Source organism: Dipodomys spectabilis, unplaced genomic scaffold (assembly GCF_019054845.1).
Source record: "Dipodomys spectabilis isolate Male_0828 unplaced genomic scaffold, ASM1905484v1 ptg000081l, whole genome shotgun sequence".
NCBI lineage: Eukaryota > Metazoa > Chordata > Mammalia > Rodentia > Heteromyidae > Dipodomys > Dipodomys spectabilis.
In genome coordinates, this window is record NW_024870758.1 from 15,290,665 (window position 1) to 15,310,000 (window position 19,336).

Sequence of the window (19,336 nt, forward strand, 5' to 3'; positions counted from 1 at the left end):
TACCCACTATGCTGGACATGAGTACCAGCATGGATGTGAAATGAAGCAATATGCATCCATTTAAGATGATGTTTGTCTCTGTTACTCAACAATTACTCAGCAAAGGAATGATAATTGATTCTTGGTTTTTTTTTTAATATGTGATTCAACCAAGTGCCTAGTCCAGTTCCTGGCAGTCACATTTATTAACTGGCTGAAAAACTTATTCTCATCCTGAATTTGAGTTTGTTCAGGGAACCAAATTGCAAACAGATGATGGCATAATAAGATAAAATTGGTAGGGTTGACATTGTTGGATCAGAACTCTTATTTTCTAACTATTCCTCAATATTTCTTAAAATAATGACAACTCAGATACATCTGAAAATAATTTTAGTGCATTGTCTATTGTTTGGTTTCATTTAAACTTTTTAATTATTTTATTTTATTTTATTTTTTTAATTTTTTTTTTGGGGTCCGGTCGTGGGGCCTGAACTCTGGGCCTGGGTGCTGTCCCTCAGCTCTTCAGCTCAAGGCTAGCACTCTACCACTTGAGCCACAGGGCCACTTCCAGGTTTTTTTCTTTTTTGCTTATGTGGTGCTGAGGAATCGAACCCAGGGCCTCTGGCATACAAGGCAAGCGTTCTACCACTGAGCCACCTTCCCAGCCCCTTTTAATAATTTTAATAAGGTGATTGCAGTATTTATATTTAATAGTATCCTGTTCTGTAATTTTGAAAAAGTGCTTGTATCGTAAGTTGCAGCTGTTTTGGGATGCTTTTGAGTGTTCTATTTTCCTTTTTTTTTTTTTTTTGGTTGGTTGTGGGGCTTGAACTCTGGGCTGGGGTGCTGTCCCTACGCTCTTCAGTTCAAGGCAAGCGCTCTACTTCTTGAGCCACAGCACTATTTCCGGTTTTCTAGTGGCTTATTGGAGATAAGAGTCTCACGGATATTTCTGCCCGGGCTGGCTTTGAACCGTGACCTTTAGGTCTCAGCCTCCTGAATAGCTAGGATTACAGGTGTGAGCCACCGGCGCCCAGTTGAGTGTTCCATTTTCTAAGTTCATTGTTGTATTTTTTAATTTATCATTCTGTTTGGATTCACACTGTTCTTAATACTAAAATATCTGACTAGACCGTATTGATTTTCTCTATTTTTCTCTCTCAGAATATTTAGTCTTTGTCTATTGGTTTTTATGAAGTAATTAAAAACTTATACTACTCAAAAAAACTTCTGTTGAATATTTCTATTAGGTATATGATTAAAATATCCAAATTATGGTTTTTCCACTAGGTTAAAATAAGGCAATATCTAACCTTGACTCCTTGCATGAGCAAGAGAGATGACAGTACTTGAAAAAGGATGAATCAATTCAGAAATGATACTCATTAGACACTATGTTGGAAATGAACTATACAACTTTGGGGAAGAGATGAAAAACTGGGAGAAAATTAGGGAGGGGGTGACAGATATTATTTAAAATGTACTCATTTCCTGACTTACATAACTGTAACATCTGAATATCATCTTTACAATAAAAATTTGAAAAATAGCATGTGAGGAGCAAGCACAACAGTAAGCTAAGAAGAGGGTAAGTGAATAGAAAACACATATAAATTAGAACATATGGCTGCATTCCAAGTGAGCTAGGCAATTTAATCCTACTAGAAACTTCTGTTATGCCCAATTTTGAATGAAAAAAAAAATCAGAATAAATAACAAAGTGGATAATTCTTTAGTGCTAAGCTGTAATATGTCTTATCATCGTTTTTGTTTACATATCCTTAATCAATCTTAGGAAGAACACAGCATTGCCTATAAAGACTTGAAATTCCAATTGCCTGAAATTAAAATTCCTATGCCTCTATTCATTGGACCTTGGTTTTTTTTAAAATGAACCATAATGCCTAACTCATAGGGCTATTAGTATAGTAAGCTGATATTTATAAACGACTTCAGTAGTATCTGACCAACATACCTTAGTTCTATTAAGGAGATTCTGTGCTATTAAGGTGATTTGGTTTGGTTGAGGTCAACTTACCTGTATTTCTTTTCTTTTCCAAATCAGGGAGTCTATGTTGTACTGTTTTGCATAGCCACAAGACTCAGTAAGGCCTCGCTCTGTGCTGGCCTACACCATTATGGTGGAAATGCTTCTGAGCTTTTGTATCTGACTTACTTATTGTTGCTCTCTGGCAGCCATCCCCTGGCCTCCTGGCAAAAATAGCAGGATTTCATTAAAATTCAATCTCTCCTGATACCATCTCTGCTGGATATTAGAAGGGATTGCTACCAGTGGAGCTTTCGCAACCTGATTAGGAGTAGATTTAGGCTGGAATGTTCTAAGTGCTCTAAAATTACCATTTACAAAGTTTTTTCCTATGACTCCCAGCTTTCTTGCATCCTGGATCTCTGTGCCTATCTAGCCCATCTTACCTGTCCCAGGCTAGCCAAGAGTCCTGTGCTTACTAGTCACTGAGATGCGTTTGTCTTCCTATTTCAGGTGCAAGTTGTCTCCCATCGCTTTGTGTCCCCACTCAGGGGCCCTCTGTATGAGTGAAACGTTGCTCTGCCATGGAACCTGGCTCTGCCCTGGCCTGGCTCCTGCTCCTGAGCCTGCTGGCTGATTGTCTGAAAGCTGCTCAGTCCCGAGACTTCACAGTGAAAGACATCATCTACCTCCATCCTTCAAGTAAGACTCACATTTGTTCTCTTCACTGAAGAAATGGCACTTGATTTCCAGTAAGAAGGAGATTGAAATGCATCCAGCAGAAAGGAGGTTTTGATGCAAGAGAAACATCTGGTAGTTCAGTTAGGGGGTACAGTAGTTACCCCACCTTTTCACAGGATATATGTGGTTTTTTTATTTTACATCAAATTATTTATCTTGTTTCCCCGCCCCCTTTTTCTACCAAATCACTCTGATTCTAAATACCCTTTCATTTTACTGTACTATCCCCAGCCAGTAATCAAAGTGAACCTCTCAGCTGCTGTGTCCCAAGAGGTAGCTGGTTTTGTAGAAAGTCAGTCCTTTCTAGGTCTTCCCTTCTCTGCCTCTGGTTCTTAGATTCAGCATCATTACCTCCCACAGCTTCCTATTCTCCCTACCTTTTTGCTTTCTTATGTTTAAGGGGGTGAACCTTAATGTAGACCTCTGTCTTATCCATGTCAACCCTTGTGTTTCTGATTTGCATATATCAGGGGCTGGGTTTGTGGATTCGACAAGAATTTCAGGTCTTCTGGATCTTACACTGGGAAGCAGTGTCTCTTCTTCCTTTAGACTCTGTTTGGTTTTTTGCTGTTGTGGGACTCCTCTTCTGTATTGGCCCATCTCACCTAACTCTAGCCCAGCCAAGAGCCCTGTGCTTTCTCTAGCCAGTGGTGACAAGAACTAGGAATATTGTTTATGTTCTGGTCTTCAGCTTTGGCCTGAAGGTACATTCTTCTTTCTAAATGTTCTGCTCATCAAGGTTGTTTGCTTGTGTGTTTGTAATCATCTTTACTTTGGAGAAATATATCTTTATTTCAGAGTCTACAATAGAGTGGCAACTAGTCAGACTCCTTTGGCTCCATAGAACTCAATTTTTTTTTTTTTGCTCGGTCATGGGGCTTGAACTCTGGGCCTGGGCACGGTCCCTCACCTCTTCAGCTCGAGGCTAGTGCTCTACCACTTGAGCCACAACACCACTTCTGGTTTTCTAGTGGTTTATTGGAGATAAGAGTCTCACAGACTTTCCTACCCAGGCTGGCTTTGAACTGCGATCCTCAGATCTCAGCCTCCTAAGTAGCTAGGATTATAGGTGTGAACCACCAGTGCCCAGCTTTCAACTATTTTTTATGTATATAAAACTTGGTTTATCTGGGAGTTAGTGTGTGGCAGCATAGGAGCTTGGAGTCTACCAAACCTGGGATCATTACCGAGCTGAGCTGCTCCCCAACCATGTGGCTTGAGACAAATCCCCATACTTTATGATGATTAAATAACATAGAAAACATTTAGAAATGAGTATGAACTGTAGTAAATGCTCAATTGATGTTAGAGTGTTTTAAGTGTTTATTTCCTTATTTCTAAAGTGGTAAAATTACACATATTCTGTTACATAATTTTATGTACCAGAAATAATATCCATAAAATCCCAGGCCTATGCCTTTGGGACAATCAAATGGTTGTTATTTATGTCATTGTTATCATTAGCTTAGTCAGCAAATACAGGGTGCAAAAATATAGCACACTCATTTTTTATAGCTCCAAATATGCTTTTGCTAGGCAGAAAATAATTTCTTTACATTTTGCCACGTATCCTTTTGCCAGTTATGGTCTGATGCCTATTGGTTAATTGCATCGAAATTCATCTGGCTGCTTTTTTGCAAGGCTTTTTTACTTTGTTTTAATTATGTCCTTGAAAAGAATAGACTGCAATGCTCATTCTACTTTGTAGATTGCATTTTGTTCTTTTCTCAAATCATCCATGCCTTTTAAAATCAGATGTGGTGCGGCATAAACCTAGATTCAGTCTTTTAGTCTATTCGGTCTCTTAGTCTGGTGAATTGCTAGGCTTTCCAGCTTTTGTGAAGGTTTTTTTTTTATCATCTTCGGTGACAGACTAAGTAGTACTCAGGCCATAAAACTGGAGCCTGGACTTGACCATCTCTGTCTGTCTCTTTTTCTCTTATTCTCTCTCTTTTGCTTGCTGGCTCACTCTTATTCTTTGTCTCTGTTTCTCTCTCAGCTGTCACTTTACTATCTAAGCCCCACCTACACCTATGCTTCTGGCTTTTTGCTAGTTATTTAGAGATAAGAGTTTCTTGGGTTTATCTGCCTGGACTAGCTCTGGACTGAGATTTTCAGATCTCAGTCTGCTGAATAACTAGAATTATAGGCATGAACCCCTACGTCTGGCTTGAACCCTGTCCTCTTCTGATGCTGTGATTATATATGCTCAGAGTGGGAAGGAAATTCAAGGAGGATGAATCTGAGCAAAAAAAAGAAATAAAGAAACACTTTCTTTCTCAACAGATAGTCAGCCAGTGCCTAGGGTGGGTAGACTCCTGTCTGAAGAATGGGTTTCCTGAAGCATGAACTCTGCAAAGGCATAAAGGAAGAAGTTGATGAGAAAATAGGCTGATGCATGGCTCAGGTGGTAGAGTGATTGCCTAGCAAGCAGGAGGTCCTGAGTTCAAATCCCTCTACTATAAAAAACAATCTGATGTAAAAGTTCTGCTCATATGACCTAGGCTAATTAAATAGAGCCATGCTGGATTATATGAAAGCTCACCCATTATGAAGAAACTAGTTATATGATTTTGAAATATAGAGGATAGAAGTTATTCCTACACTAGCTAATTAGGGGATTTACAAACAGGTCTAGGCCTGAGTTCTCTTTAAGAGATCTTCAAAATGGATCATGTGCAGTAAAAAGTAGAACTGAAATTGCGATGAATGGCTCCATATGACCAGAACTTAGTTCATACTGCCTACTTCAAGCCAAAGTTAACATTCTCCAAACTGTCTCAGATGTTTATGTATGGTTCTTTTTACTTTCTTTTTTAACTGCATGGTCCTCTGCCCTTGAGCACCAGACCATATTTAGATGGACTGATCGCTCTACGAATAAGCAAGTTTGAGTTGAACACAGGCCATGAAAAATACATGTTGGGAGCACAGGATTCATTTGTTTTAAATTATTTATACAATCACCTCACTTTGTAGGTGGAGGCACAGACGGTTTTCTCTGGGTCAGTGAGCTAGAGTCCATTAATGTTACGTGGAAAAGCTCAGAACTTCCCTGAGAGGAAATGGAGAGGTGTGGGAGATATGAGAGCATACTTGTGGAGGTGCAGGAGGTGCAGGAATTGGAGATTACACTCTCGCTTTTTACAGCCAAACACAGGCTCCTTTCTTATTTCTCTAACAGCCATCATTGATATTAACTAGGTTGAGTTGGAACCCAGACTGGGAAAAAAAATCAGTGACGAATCTCTCTTGCTCTCTGATTCACTAATCTTAGATGTTCCTAAGTCTTCAAAATACGAAGTGCTATCCACAATGACATTCTGTTCTAGATTTTACCTGTGTTTTTCTTTTTCTCTTAATGTTTTTTTTCTTTTTCTTTTTCTTTTTTTTTGTCAGTCCTGAGTCTTGAACCCAGGTGCCTGGGCACCGTCTCTGAGCTTTTTACTCAAGGGTAGTTTTCTACCATTTGATCCCACAGCTTTACTACCAGCTTTATAGTGGTTAATTAGGGATAAGAGTCTTACAGACTTTCCTACCCAGACTGTCTTCAAGCCATGATCCTCAGATCTCAGCCTTCTGAGTAGCTAGGATTATAGACGTGAGCCACCAGTACCTGGTTCTTCTTTCTTATCATGTGAAAATGATTATTTTCTTCTTGGTCTATAATTAAGACACCAAAGTCTAATAAAACTCATCCAAACTTGGAATTAATATTAAGGAGAATTTATCTAGACAGATACCAGAAAATATGTTTCTATATGAAACACATACTCATACTGACAATATTTTGTTGCCAAGTGGACTGAAAGATAAATTTATCATATTCCTTGAGTATTTATGTCTGTGACCAGTTTCTAAAAACAATGGAAATTAATTTGGCAATATTTCAAAAAGCTACTATGTGTTACAACATTAGCATACATTTCTGAAAGTGTTTTCACCACATTTTCTATAACTGAAGACCTTTGTCCACGTAAAAGTTCCAAGAGAGGAGAACAAAGAGTATGTCTTTCTGATGTCTTACAAACGAATTATGGTAGGTTAAACTATGGCTGAGCATGAGAGTTAATGGGTAGATTATTTTACAGGAAGTAACTGGGCACTTTGGCATTCCTTTTTTTTTCCTTTACAACCACCTTCTCTTGAGGGACCAAGGACTTATGCCCTGAAATGCAGAGTACTGAGATGATTAAATCTGTGATTAAGAGCCAAATTAGATTCATTCACAGCTAGGACTACAACAATATGAAACTCTCCTTGCTCTGTAATGCTTTGAAGTAACAACAAAATGGCATATCTCTTAGAAACTGCTTTCTGCCCTTTAAAAGGAAAAAAAAAACACTAAGCCATCTTTATCAGATTCAGTATCAATTAGCAGGTTACTGGAGATACTTGTTCATCTGTTGACCTTATTTAGAGCTAAATATCCCAGAGGGAAGAATTTAACCATTTACTTGACATTGTACTATAATTAGCCTCTTAAAGCTATGGGGGTTAGAGATTTGTCACCAACCAGCTATTATTCATTAGTCAGTGCTACCTGGCAAGATGGCAATGAAAGTTCTCCCCCTCCCTTTTAAATTTATTTATTGTACAAGTGATGAACAGAGGGGTTACAGTTACATAAGTAAGGTGGATATGTACATTTCTTTTTAAACACTGTTACCCCAAGCACATTTTAAGGTACAGTTATTGAAAATGTATACAGATATGGAACTGTAGATTTTAAATTAAAGCCAATAAAAATTGAGATAATTCAGTTAATTGCCAGTATATGCTGACAAACTCATTGAGAGTTTGTCAGATCAAAAAGTATTTGAAGTAAAGCATAATGACAAACACATTCAGAGAGACATGATGTGAAGCAAAGCATCATTTTGCTGCCATAGTATTTTGGTGCACACTCTGGTTTAAATTTCCATGCCTTCTGGGTTAATTTCAGAGTCTGGGCCTACTTATGCAAGAAACAACAGTATTTAATTAATATTCCACTAGTCTTATAAAAGACTATTGTGAAGTCTATTAAGTAATTATAAATTTGAAGAAATTATAATGTATTAGTGTGTGGTTCTTAGTAATGTTGTTCTTAGAGCAATCAGATCATCAATCATCATTCAAAGTTCTTAATTTATCTTTTCAATGGGAATGCTTCCAGGAACAACTAATCCAACATTCCAGCCAAAAAATGCTTTTGGTTGCAAAGATAGAAACTGAATGTTCAATGAATTGTTCACACAAAGTGCAGTGGTCCAGCCACCTTATAGTCAGTCATAAACCTTAGTGTACATGGAGCTCTTAATTTTTTTTTTTTTACAAAATTTTATTCTTTCTCAAATTTTTATGTATTTATTAAACCTCTTCTTTGGTCATCCTACTTCAAATTTTACAGATTAAAGTTTTACTTTTAAAGCTATTTATATATTAACTATTTTATTGTTATACAATGATTTTGTAATAATGAATTTTTTTTGGTCAGTCATGGGGCTTGAACTCAGGGCTTGGGCTCTCTCCCTGAGATTTTTGCTCAACGGTCGTGCTGTACCACGTTGAGTCACAGCACTACTCTGGTTTTCTGGTGGTTAATTGGAGAAAAGAGTCTCATGGGTTTTCCTGCCTTGGCTGGCTTCAAACTTCAATCCGCAGATCTCAGCCTCCTGAGTAGCTAGGACTACAGATGTTAGCCACCAGCGCCCGACTAGTGAATCTTTTTAATGTATCAAATCAGGACAATTTCCTGATTCTTTTTTCTCATAAATATATTTACAAAACTATACTCGTTTGCTAGGTACCGGTGTCTTATCCCTGTAATGCTAGCTACTCAGGAGACGGATATCAGAAGATTATGGTTCAAAAATGTCTAAAAGACCATTGAATGGCTTTGGAATTTTGGGATGTATGTGTTTTAAATTGTTCAGACATATAATTACCAAAAATAAATTATTTCAATCAAATGTAACCTTCCTTTCTAGGTGGTAGACTATAGAGATAGATGTACAAGTTACTTGTGCATGGTATCACAGAGTACTTTCATCTGCATTATAATAACTTTATGAGGGGAGAGCATTTTCCCCCATAGTGGAATTTCTTCATGGAAATAAAGTAATTACGTGTTTTCTAAGCTACATTGTACCATTTTTTAAGATTATCCATCCAGGTATTCTTTGAATTTTAGTCACTAACTACTTGGAAAAACAGAATTCTCAAATTTTCCCATATAAATGTCCAGTTATTTGTCATGTTTGGACAATTTATGACTTTAGGCCAGGTTGGGGTATTGAGCATTATCACCATGAGCTCTGTGAAATATTTCAGGCAAGTACATGGATGCACAGCTATTCTGGACAAGGTGAAAACCAAAGTTATATCTGGCTCATAATTCTGCCCTTAAGCTGCTGCCTCCTCCTTCATTTATTTTTGATAACATACTTAATTGGTTCCATGTGGGCAAAGCAATTTACCCTGAGATGATTATTTCCGCCAGTGGGATACGCAGGCTCAGCCATCTGTGAGTGAGAGCAGTTGGCTCCAACAGATGAACTGTTAGAGTATCTGCAGCTTTCAAATAGGCCAGGTAATTTTACAAACTTAAAAATATGCTCAAGTTTTGTTTGTGAGAGACAGAAGTCTAAATAGAAAGTAAGCAGATGATTACAGTAAAGAGGCCATTAAAAAAGGACATTGAAGCCAGTGGTTCATACCTGTAATCTTAGGTTCTCAAGAGGCTGAGATCTGAGGATTGCAATTTGAAGCCAGCCTGGACAGGAAAGTCTGTGAGTCTCTTATCTCCAGTTAACCACCAGAAAACCAGAAGTGAAGCTGTGGCTCAAAGTAGTAGAGTACTAGCCTTCGGTGAAAAAGCTCAGGGACTGCTAGCATCCATGTCCTGAGTTTAAGCCCTAAGACAGTCAAAAAATTAAAATAATGCATTGATGGAAAGAGTGAACATCCTGGCCTACTACCCCTTCCTGATCCTTATCTTGTGTTGTGCAAACAGGGTTGCTCTCCAAAGCATGACACCTACCACTTGAGCTTAAAGGCAGGGTAAAGAACATAGGTATCAAGAGGAGAGGATAGTTTCTATTTAAGAGCTTGTTCTTCTCCAGTTTGGGGATGCTATAGATTATCCTATATGCAAAAAGACTTAGATGGAAAAATTTCAAATCTGGGGACATTTGCATATTTGTAATGAAATAGATCAAGGACAAGATTTCAGTATAAATATCAAGTTCATTTATATTTTATACATGTATTAGACAGCATGAAAGAATTTTTATATAATATCTTTAGTGCTCTAGCATTTTAACTGTGAATTTTCTTTTCTGGAGTGAGGTGTCATATTCTAATATAACTCAAGAAGTTTCAATTTTGGAACATATTAGATTTCAGATTCTCAAGGTGGAAATAGACAACCTGTATAAGACAGTTGCTGTGAATATTTGTGTACAGATTTTTTTCCTTTCAGGAATTTTTTATTATTATAAAGGTGATGCATAAAGAGGTTAGTTTCATAAGTCAGATAAAGAGTACATTTCTTTTTGAATAATATCATCCCTTCCCTTGCTCTCTGTGTTCTTCCCTCCATTTCAACCCATATTAAGTGAAGTAAACCAGACCCAAAGAAACACAGATCCCATGATTTCCCTCATTTGTAATAATCAGTATATGTTTAGAATAGTCCTAGAAGAAGATCATAATAGCTCAATAACTATGTACATCTGACCTTATAAGATGATGCTAAGCAAAATGAACTCCAAGATATGGAAGCAAGAGGTTTTTCTTTGTTGTTGTTGTTTTTAATGTACTATGTGATTTATTTTTGCTTTTGTGTTTTTACCCCTATGGTTAATCCCTTGTTGTCACTGTATTTGATTTTGGTACCCTGGGTATCATATATATGTTTACCTGGATTAGGGAAGGGAAGGGGAACAACAAAATGGTGAGAGTAAGGAAGGGCGGGCCAATGCAACAGTGATACTCACAAGATAATATGTTGGAAATGAACTGTACAGCTTGGAGGCAGGGAGGGAAAGTGGGAGAAAAATGAGGGAGAGGGTAAAAAATTAGACAAGAAATGTACTCACTACCTTACTTATGGAACTGTAACTCTTCTATATATCACCTTGACAATAAAATTACATTAAAAAAAGTTGTATAGTTCATTTTCATCATAGTATCTACTGAGTTGTATGAACATAAATATCCATGTCTCAAGAATCAATTTGCTTTTATTGTATAATCAACTTTTGTTTTATCTTATTATGGTACATTTTAATTAGCATATATTCATAATGCTGGAATTTTTTTAAACAAGGAGTTTATTTAAACAACAAGATGTAGGGCTGGGAAGGTGGCTCAATGGTAGAGTGCTTGCCTCTCCTGCATGAGGCCCTGGGTTCAATTCCTCAGTACCACATAAACAGAAAAAGCCGGAAATAGGCTCTGTGGCTGAAGTGGTAGAGCGCTAGTCTTGAGCTGAAGAGCTGAGGGACAGTGCCCAGGCCCAGAGTTCAAGTCCCATGACCGACAAAAAATAAACAAACAAACAACAAGACACTTGACTTGAAGGGAAAACTACGTGGGATTCTTTTTTTTTTTTTTTTAAGAGTAATTTACCCTTACTTAAAGACAGACTGTCCTACATGTAACAGGTACATACAAAAAAGTTATAAAATTGTCCTTGGTTTTACAATGATAAATGAAAACATTAAAATTCTCCAATTAAACAAGGCATGCAAGGATTTTTTTTCTCTTTTTTTTTTGTTAAAACAGTGAGAGCAAAATAACTTACTGAAATATAAAGATAAAAGCTGAATGAGCATGCCTTGAGTGGAGAAGGGGGATGTTTTGGATATTCACAGAACCAGTATTTCCCCCATGCCATCTCCATTTGATGTCAATCAAAATATACCATTGGCCATTTAGTTTAAAAGAAAAAGAAAAAGAAACAAAAAAAGAATATGCTAGTGCACATATACCAGTCACTTTATGTACAATAAAGAAATGGGGAAGGGGAAAAATAAAAGAATAGAGAAAACTATACTGTAGTAATCAGGAACCAAATTGCAATTTTCTAATTAAAAATGTATTCTTGGTCTATAAGAACAAAGTTCTGGGGCTGGGAAGGTGGCTCAGTGGTAGAGTGCTTGCCTTGCATGCCAGAGGCCCTGGGTTCGATTCCTCAGCACCACATAAGCAAAAAGAAAAAAGCCGGAAGTGCCACTGTGGCTCAAGTGGTAGAGTATTAGCCTTGAGCTGAAGAGCTGAAGGACAGCGCCCAGGCCCAGAGTTCAGGCCCCATGACCAGACCCCCCCCCCCCCAAAAAAAAAGAACAAAGTTCTGGGGCTGGGAAATTGACTCAGTGGTAGAGTGCTTACCTCGCATGCATGAGGCCCTGGGTTGGATTCCTCAGCACCACATAAGCAGAAAAAAAAGCTAGAAGTTGCACTGTGGCTCAAGTGGTAGGGTGCTAGCCTTGAGCTGAAGAGCTGAGGGACAGTGTCCAGGCCCAGAGTTCAACCCCTCCAGGCACCTCCCCCAAAACAACAACAGCAACAACAACAAAGTTCTGGAGCAAAGTAGCAGGTTCTCTTTTCAGTAGACACCTCCTGACTCCTGCTGGAACTCATCAATTGTATCTGCATCCTCCGTTTCCAACTGTGCAGACATGTCTGTTTCATTGATTGCCTGCCCATCAAATCGGAATCTGATCTGCCTCATTGACAAACCCTTTTAAAGCAGCAGCGGCCCAGCCCAAGTTGCCTCAGAAATCAACAGGTTTCTCAAGCTTTATGATAAAACAGCACACAGCTGTTTTCAGCTGCTGAGATCAATCTTGGGTTTTTCCGTCGGCCATCACGAGCGCCAGAGTCTCCTCAGATGCCTCTTCACAATGCTGTTTTAATCATGATAATTTTTTAAATGTGAACCATGTAGGTTCACCCCATTCATTACTAGGAATAAACTTTTAAGAGTTAAATTTCTAGGATCATAGGTAGTTGGATGTTTACATATTTGACATGGCTGAGAAGTCTTGAGAATCTTGTTAAAAAATGAGTATGTGTGCAGAGTCATTCATTTCTTTTTTTCTTGTTTTTGCAGCTACACCATATCCTGGAGGATTTAAATGCTTTACCTGTGAGAAGGCAGCAGACAATTATGAATGCAACCGATGGGCTCCTGACATCTACTGTCCTCGAGGTAATCTTTGTAGACAGGTTTAGTGCCCCCAGAGCTGTTCATGAATGAATGACCCTGAGCACAATCTGAGACTGTACTTTCAATCTCAACTGCTCTACTTGCTTCAGGCTATTAGCAGATCTTTTATACTTCATCATGCATAACTTATACTCAGAGGCTCTCAGAGATATTAGAGGTCCATGGAGTTGCTTTGTTTCTAATGAAGCATCTTTGGAGACCCAGAGGATGTTCACGAGACCCCCAAATCAGGGGCAGCCAAAAGCAAAACAAGCAGAGAATGGCCAGCCTGTTTGCCATTCTTTGAAGTGTTAGTCATTTCATAGGAACTCCTTTCATATAAAGTTTGATGTTCATAGAAAGATTCCATTTATTACCCATATTGCCAGATGCTTCTATCTTGACAGTATCAAAGCAAGAATTTTAAATGTCATCATTGCATAAATAGAAACTCTGAGCCTTTTAAACTACTAAGTTCACTTTGAAGGAAAAGATTGCGTCTGATTTGAAGCTTGAAATTTTGACTCAAAGACCTATTTCAAAATGAAAGTATCTAAATTTCCTGTTAAGTAAAATAGATGTTTATATTTGGCTGTGGGGGTCACAGTTAATTGGCTGTTTTATTTCGGAGGGAAGTGGATTCATTGGGTTAGAGGGATGATGAGGATATTTTCTTAACTAGGGTTTCAGTGAGTAGTTAGTGTACTTCCCTGCTGATCTAATTCAGATAAAATGACTAAATTCATTAAATTCATTATTTTTCAACCTAATGTGAGAGCTTCCATTCTCTACCCAGTGTATGGCACTCTGCTTCCTCTGGTAGATGAGAAATTAGGAGATTCAGAACACACCATTAAAAGAAAATTTTCCATGCTTTTTAACCTAGAAGTCTACATGGGCTTCCCAGAAGAAATACTGGTGGAACTTTTCAAACTCTGTGAAACCTGTGCCCTCTTCTAGATCTATGGCTCTCAGACTCATCAGTGATCTGCCTTTTCTCCACAGTCCCTTCATATTCCACTTCAGTGATTCATTAGCTCTGAGATGATCCTGAGAACATTTCTAAGAAATGTCCAGGTGATCCATAGGTTCCTAGTTTGGAGATCATAGTTATACACAATTGGACTAGCATCTCTAAGACCAAGACTTTTTCTCAGTATTGCCAAGCTTTCCAGGGGATACTAAGGAAGAATCTGCTTGCTTAGTTTTTGTAGAAATGTCTGTGGAGCTCAAAGTGATTACAGAGAAGGGAAAAACATGGTGACATTAAAGATGGGCTTAATTACTAGCTTCATGTCCAGCCAGCTAGGTATTCAATGATAAATCCTATTCCTATTGCCTTCTGTAGCTATTGCTCATTTCTGAATAAGCCAGTGTGTTCTGACATTAATGTGGTAGGATGAACCTTTGGGGAAGTTGTTAATGGACCTGATTAAACCACTGCTTTGAAAATAGGGCCCCACATCAAACACATCTAGTAAAGTTTCAAAAACTGTGATGCCAGGGATTTAACTTGCACAAGGTATGGCTGGGAATAAGAATTTTTCAAAGTTCCCTTGCTAACCCCAACATGCAGCAACATTTGACAATTGTAAACAAGGACTCTGGACAAAACCAGGATGATTTGCTTGTGTTTGCAGTAACTGTTTCCAGGGCTGAATTCTGCTGGAAAAGACCTGGCCAGTTAGCTTCTCAAATTGTTTTAAATGGTAAGAATTAGTATACCTAATGCTACTACTAGATCATGATATAAGTAATTTTATAAACAAAAGATATTTATTCCTCATAGCTCTACAGGCTGAGAAATTTAAGATGGAGGACAGTGAAAGCCAAGTTTTCGTGCTTCTAAGATGTCACTTTTGTTGTTGCTTTCTTCAGCCTGACGAAGGATGTATTCTCACACGGTGGAAGGCAGAAAGTTTTTGGAAAGGAACCAACCCACTCTCTAGAGATCTTTTATAAGGTTTTGAATCCTAACTGGAGGGTTTAATTATCTCTTGAAAGTTTCATCTTTTAATATCATTACATTGATGATTGAGTGTCAACATAGGAATTTTGGAGCACACATTTCAGACTATGGCATAATATGACTATACTTCTCTCAGAAGTGTTATAGTTCTGAGCTTGCCTTAGTAGATAGAGACATGTGGAGGAAGAGGGAATATGAATTGCCCACGTACAGATTTGGATGGCATACAAGTATATCTCTGTCACAGAAAAAAAAAAAAACCAGGAGATCAGAAGCATCAGTGTTGAATGCATCTCAGGGAAAACAAAGTTCCATCTTGTTTTTAAGTTTTCAAAGGTTTGTGTTGACATACTATTTGTACAAGAGTTGTTTCCTTTTGACATGTTTTTTATATACATATAAGGTACCCTGGTCAAACTCATCTCTCCACATCTTTTCCACATCCACCCTCTCTCCTCTTCAAACAATTTCAGCAAACTCCATTGTTTTATACATACATACAGATTACTTTGACCATTCACCTTCTTCATTGTCTCCCAACATTCCCAATGGTACCTCATAGTAACAACACAGACTGTTTTACTTTCCTTTCATTCTCCCCCCCCCACTATACAGTAATTGTATAAAAGCACCATAGTAATTACCATGGTAATTAACACATGCATATATTTTAATGCAATCAAACTAACCTCATTTTTTGCACTTTCTTTTCTAGTCCCCCATTTCCCCCAGAAAATTCCATCTTGATAGTTTCTTTTGAGATCAGAATCTACCCTTTCAAGCTTTAAATACCTCAAAGTACCATAGAGTGCTTTTTATACAATTTATACTTTCTCTCCAACTTTCATTTTTGTATCCTTAAGTTTATAGGATAATGGAAAATCATGCACTGAGGTTCAAGACATAAAACAACCATGCCAAGATGCCAGGCCCCTTGAGAGATTATGCAGACAAAAATAGGAATCTAGTTTCTTCTTCCTTGGAGCAGGCAGTTTAACCTGGAAGATAAGATCTGACCATATCAAATGTCACAAACTGGAGGTCAAAGTTATGTGTCAAGTGAAACTTGGCTTTAGTTCTGTGAGAGGGGCCAGTGAATGCACTATGTTCTTGGAAGACCAGAACAGCCTGATACCTGGGAAATAGATTTAAGATGTTGAAGAAGGAAGATCTTCTGCAAAGTTACTCAGAGCAGTGGTTTGGAAACAGGATTTCCCAAATGTGCTCACTGGGTGGGAAAGGATCTGACCTAGAAGGATCAACCAGTTTGTATCAAATGCTACTAAGAATGAAATAGTAGGGCTAGGTGATTTTTGTGTGGCCCTGAAGAGCAGGTAAGAGGGAGGAACTCAAAGCTGTAACCTGAGAAGAGGTAAGGCCACATAGCCCCCTATCTGACCAGCCCTACTTCCCATGAGTCTTCTGTACCCTTTAGCTAGAAGTTGACCAACAGGCTTAATGAGGACAGCTCAGAAGCTGTTATCATGGAAAGGCATTCTGGCTTTCTGAAACATTCCTGGCCTTAGGTTTGGTCATTCTGTGACACATTTAACACTTTTTTAATCATCATATGATATGAAAATAACTTGGTGAAGGTGAAAATAATACCCATGTAAGCATTTAATCTCATCTAATGGATACGTCTATACCCCCCATTGCTTAAGGAATGACTGATTTTAAGAATTGTCAAAAAGCTAAGGCTGGGGATATAGCTTAACTGATAGAGCATTTGCTTAGCAAGCATGAGGCTTTCAGATGAAAACCCTATTACCAACAGAAATAAAGAATTTCAACAGCTAACTTTTGTTAAATGAATGAACATGAAGATATAACATATCCTAGTGCCTGACACTCATGGAAGCAGCATACTTGTTTTGAATAATCATTGAGTCCAGCGTTCTTTGAAAAAGGCAGTCCCTGCTTAGAAGTAGAATCATTCCTTTGGCATTGGGGGCATCAGCCAGCAAGACTTCTAGTGGCAAAGCTTCCTGATCACTTTCAGAAGCTGTGTGGTGTTAAGCCCTTTATCGTCTATTTTACTCCTTTTGCCTCTGGTGCTTACAAGTCCATCTGCATCCTGGAACTGAGAATCTAAGATGCCCTCCCTCATTGACTTATTGCTTGCCTTGTTTGGCTTCCCTTCAGTCTTTTTTCCATTGTACTTCCTTTGCAGTGCCTGCCATTTCATCAGCTAGTCTTACAGATATCTTCAGTTTTATGAACCAGAATGAGAAAAGATCTTGAAGTTATATTATGTGAAAATTCAATAGAAGGATCTAATGTAATAAAATAAGAGCTAATTATAACGTCTTTGAATGCAGGTCACTTTGCCCAGGACTTTCACTCTACTGTGAGATTAAAAGTTTCTTGAGAGAAGGAACTGTGTGTCTGTTTATCAAGAGTCTGTGGAATTCAATATCAAGTCAAAAATATTCCAATTCTATGAGAGTTGTTCTGTGGAGAATGCAAAGACTCAAGACATTCGTTTCCTTATTAATTACCATGTGCAGCAATCTCTCAGGAAATAGTTGAAATTTGAAATAATTGCTGATAGAAAATCAGAAGAAAAGTGATGAGATAGAAAACATATATCCTTTGGGTTGCAGCTGCTAGGATACTCACTTTTTTTTCTGTGAAAATGAATTAACAAAACTGTCCCTTGATGGATCTTTCTAGATAAATTGTCTAGCAATTCCTGGAACAAACAGGAAATATAAATGGGATCCTCAGCTCAAGTGAAGACAAGCCCAAAATTAGAAATTCCTAGTAAAGACTGGATTATTGTTGACTTTTTTTGGACAGAGCACTGTCTGAGACAACCATTATGTTTTATTTAGTCTCAGGCTGGATTTTTTTCCCCACCCCACTCTTTTAGGCAATTTTACACTGGGTATAGCCTTCGGGTTTCAAAATTGTTTTACCCTTTAAATTAAAATATCTCTCTAAGCCCTCAAGTACGTCAGACTTTATCACTTCCTATAGTTTATCTTTTTAACAATCCTTCTAGCCCAAGAGAGGTAAATCCATACCAGTATCCAGTCTGGGACTGAGATGTCCCTTTCTTGAGAGTTTATTCCTTCATTGACAAAGGTATTGGTTATGTTTTATCCATCACTTTTGGCTGCTCAGTAAAGAGATGATTTTTCTGGTAATCTATCGTATGCTGAAAGGAAGTCTTAGGCTATTTCCTTTTTTAAAGTATATTTGACAGTAAATGTTACCATCCAAACTATAATGGGAACAACTGTGAATTTCTACAAAGTTGGTGTGCTAGGCTGTCCACCACCTGTATAAACCAATAAAACCTGAGAGTTCTCCCAGTCATTATTCCCCTCCCTACGAAGATGGCTATATTGTGACATGTCACTAAGCTTCATTTAAATGAAGTCACATGGGTATAGCGTCTGCTTTCAAACAACATTGTATGTCAAGTTATTGTTATGAGAAATGCGCCTGTGGTTTGTATCTAACAGTCATTCTTTCTCAGAGGCACCAAAATTCATCTAGTCTACTATTGATGGACATTTGGTTTGTGTGCATTTTTTAATATCACAAACACTGTTACACATGGGATTGTTTTAATACATGTTCTTATACATTTCTCTAGGAGTATCCCAGAAGTATGACTGCCAGGTATGGGGCATGTAAGTGCTAGGTTTTCCAAATACTCCCTGGTAGTTTATTGAAGTGACTGTACCAATTATGCTGTTCCAATTAGCCACACACACACAAGTGTTAGTGTTGCAAACCTTGCCAGCCATTCGTTTTGACACAAACAATAGCAATTGGAGGACAATGGCATTTTAAACATGCTAAACATGAGTAAATGCTAACCTTGAATTTTACCCTTGCCTATAAGTGTCTCTTCTCTCCTGGCTGCCCTGCCAACTCTGACCTTTGTTTATATCTCATGTCCCCTGAGACTGACAAGGCTATGCCCTACTTCTCTTCCCCTCAACAAGGCTTTCTGCCTGGCTTTGCATCCTCTCTACCTGGCCAGTTTGTTTGTTTGTTTTTTCTGTCGGTCATGGTATTTGAATTCTGGGCCTCTCCCTCAGCTCTTCAGCTCAAGGCAAGTGCCCACTTGAGCCACAGCACCACTTCTGGTTTTCTGGTGGTTAATTGGAGATAAGAGTCTCACAAACTTTCCTGCCCAGACTAACTTTGAACCGTGACCCTCAGATCTCAGCTTCCTGAGAAGCTAGGATTACAGGCATGAGCCACCAGCACCTGGCCTGGGCAGCTTTTGTATCAACAGATGGCTCAAAGGGAGAGGAGATACAGAATGTCAGACAAAGGATTTTTTTCTTTTTTTTTTCTTTCTTTCTTTCTCTCTCTCTCTCTTTTTTTTTTTTTTTTTGGTTGGTTGTGGGGCTTGAACTCTGGGCCTGAGTGCTGTTCCTGAGTTCTTCAGCTCAAGGCTAGCACTCTGCCACTTGAGCCACAGTGCCACTTCCAG

At 38.3% G+C, this 19,336-nt stretch overlaps 1 protein-coding gene across 2 annotated transcripts in view; it reads left to right on the forward strand.

The window, feature by feature from the left end:
- Positions 1-19,336, forward strand: part of Lypd6 (LY6/PLAUR domain containing 6) — a 128,417-nt gene that overhangs the window by 99,558 nt on the left and 9,523 nt on the right. Inside the window, exons 2-3 of one of the 2 annotated variants that reach the window (XM_042683568.1) lie at positions 2,483-2,671; positions 12,813-12,911. In XM_042683568.1, the coding sequence (XP_042539502.1) occupies positions 2,554-2,671; positions 12,813-12,911 (217 nt within the window). In that variant the 5' untranslated portion in view covers positions 2,483-2,553. Of the gene's footprint in view, positions 1-2,475; positions 2,672-12,812; positions 12,912-19,336 lie in introns of those variants that run through there. The other variant, XM_042683569.1, reaches the window with a different exon arrangement.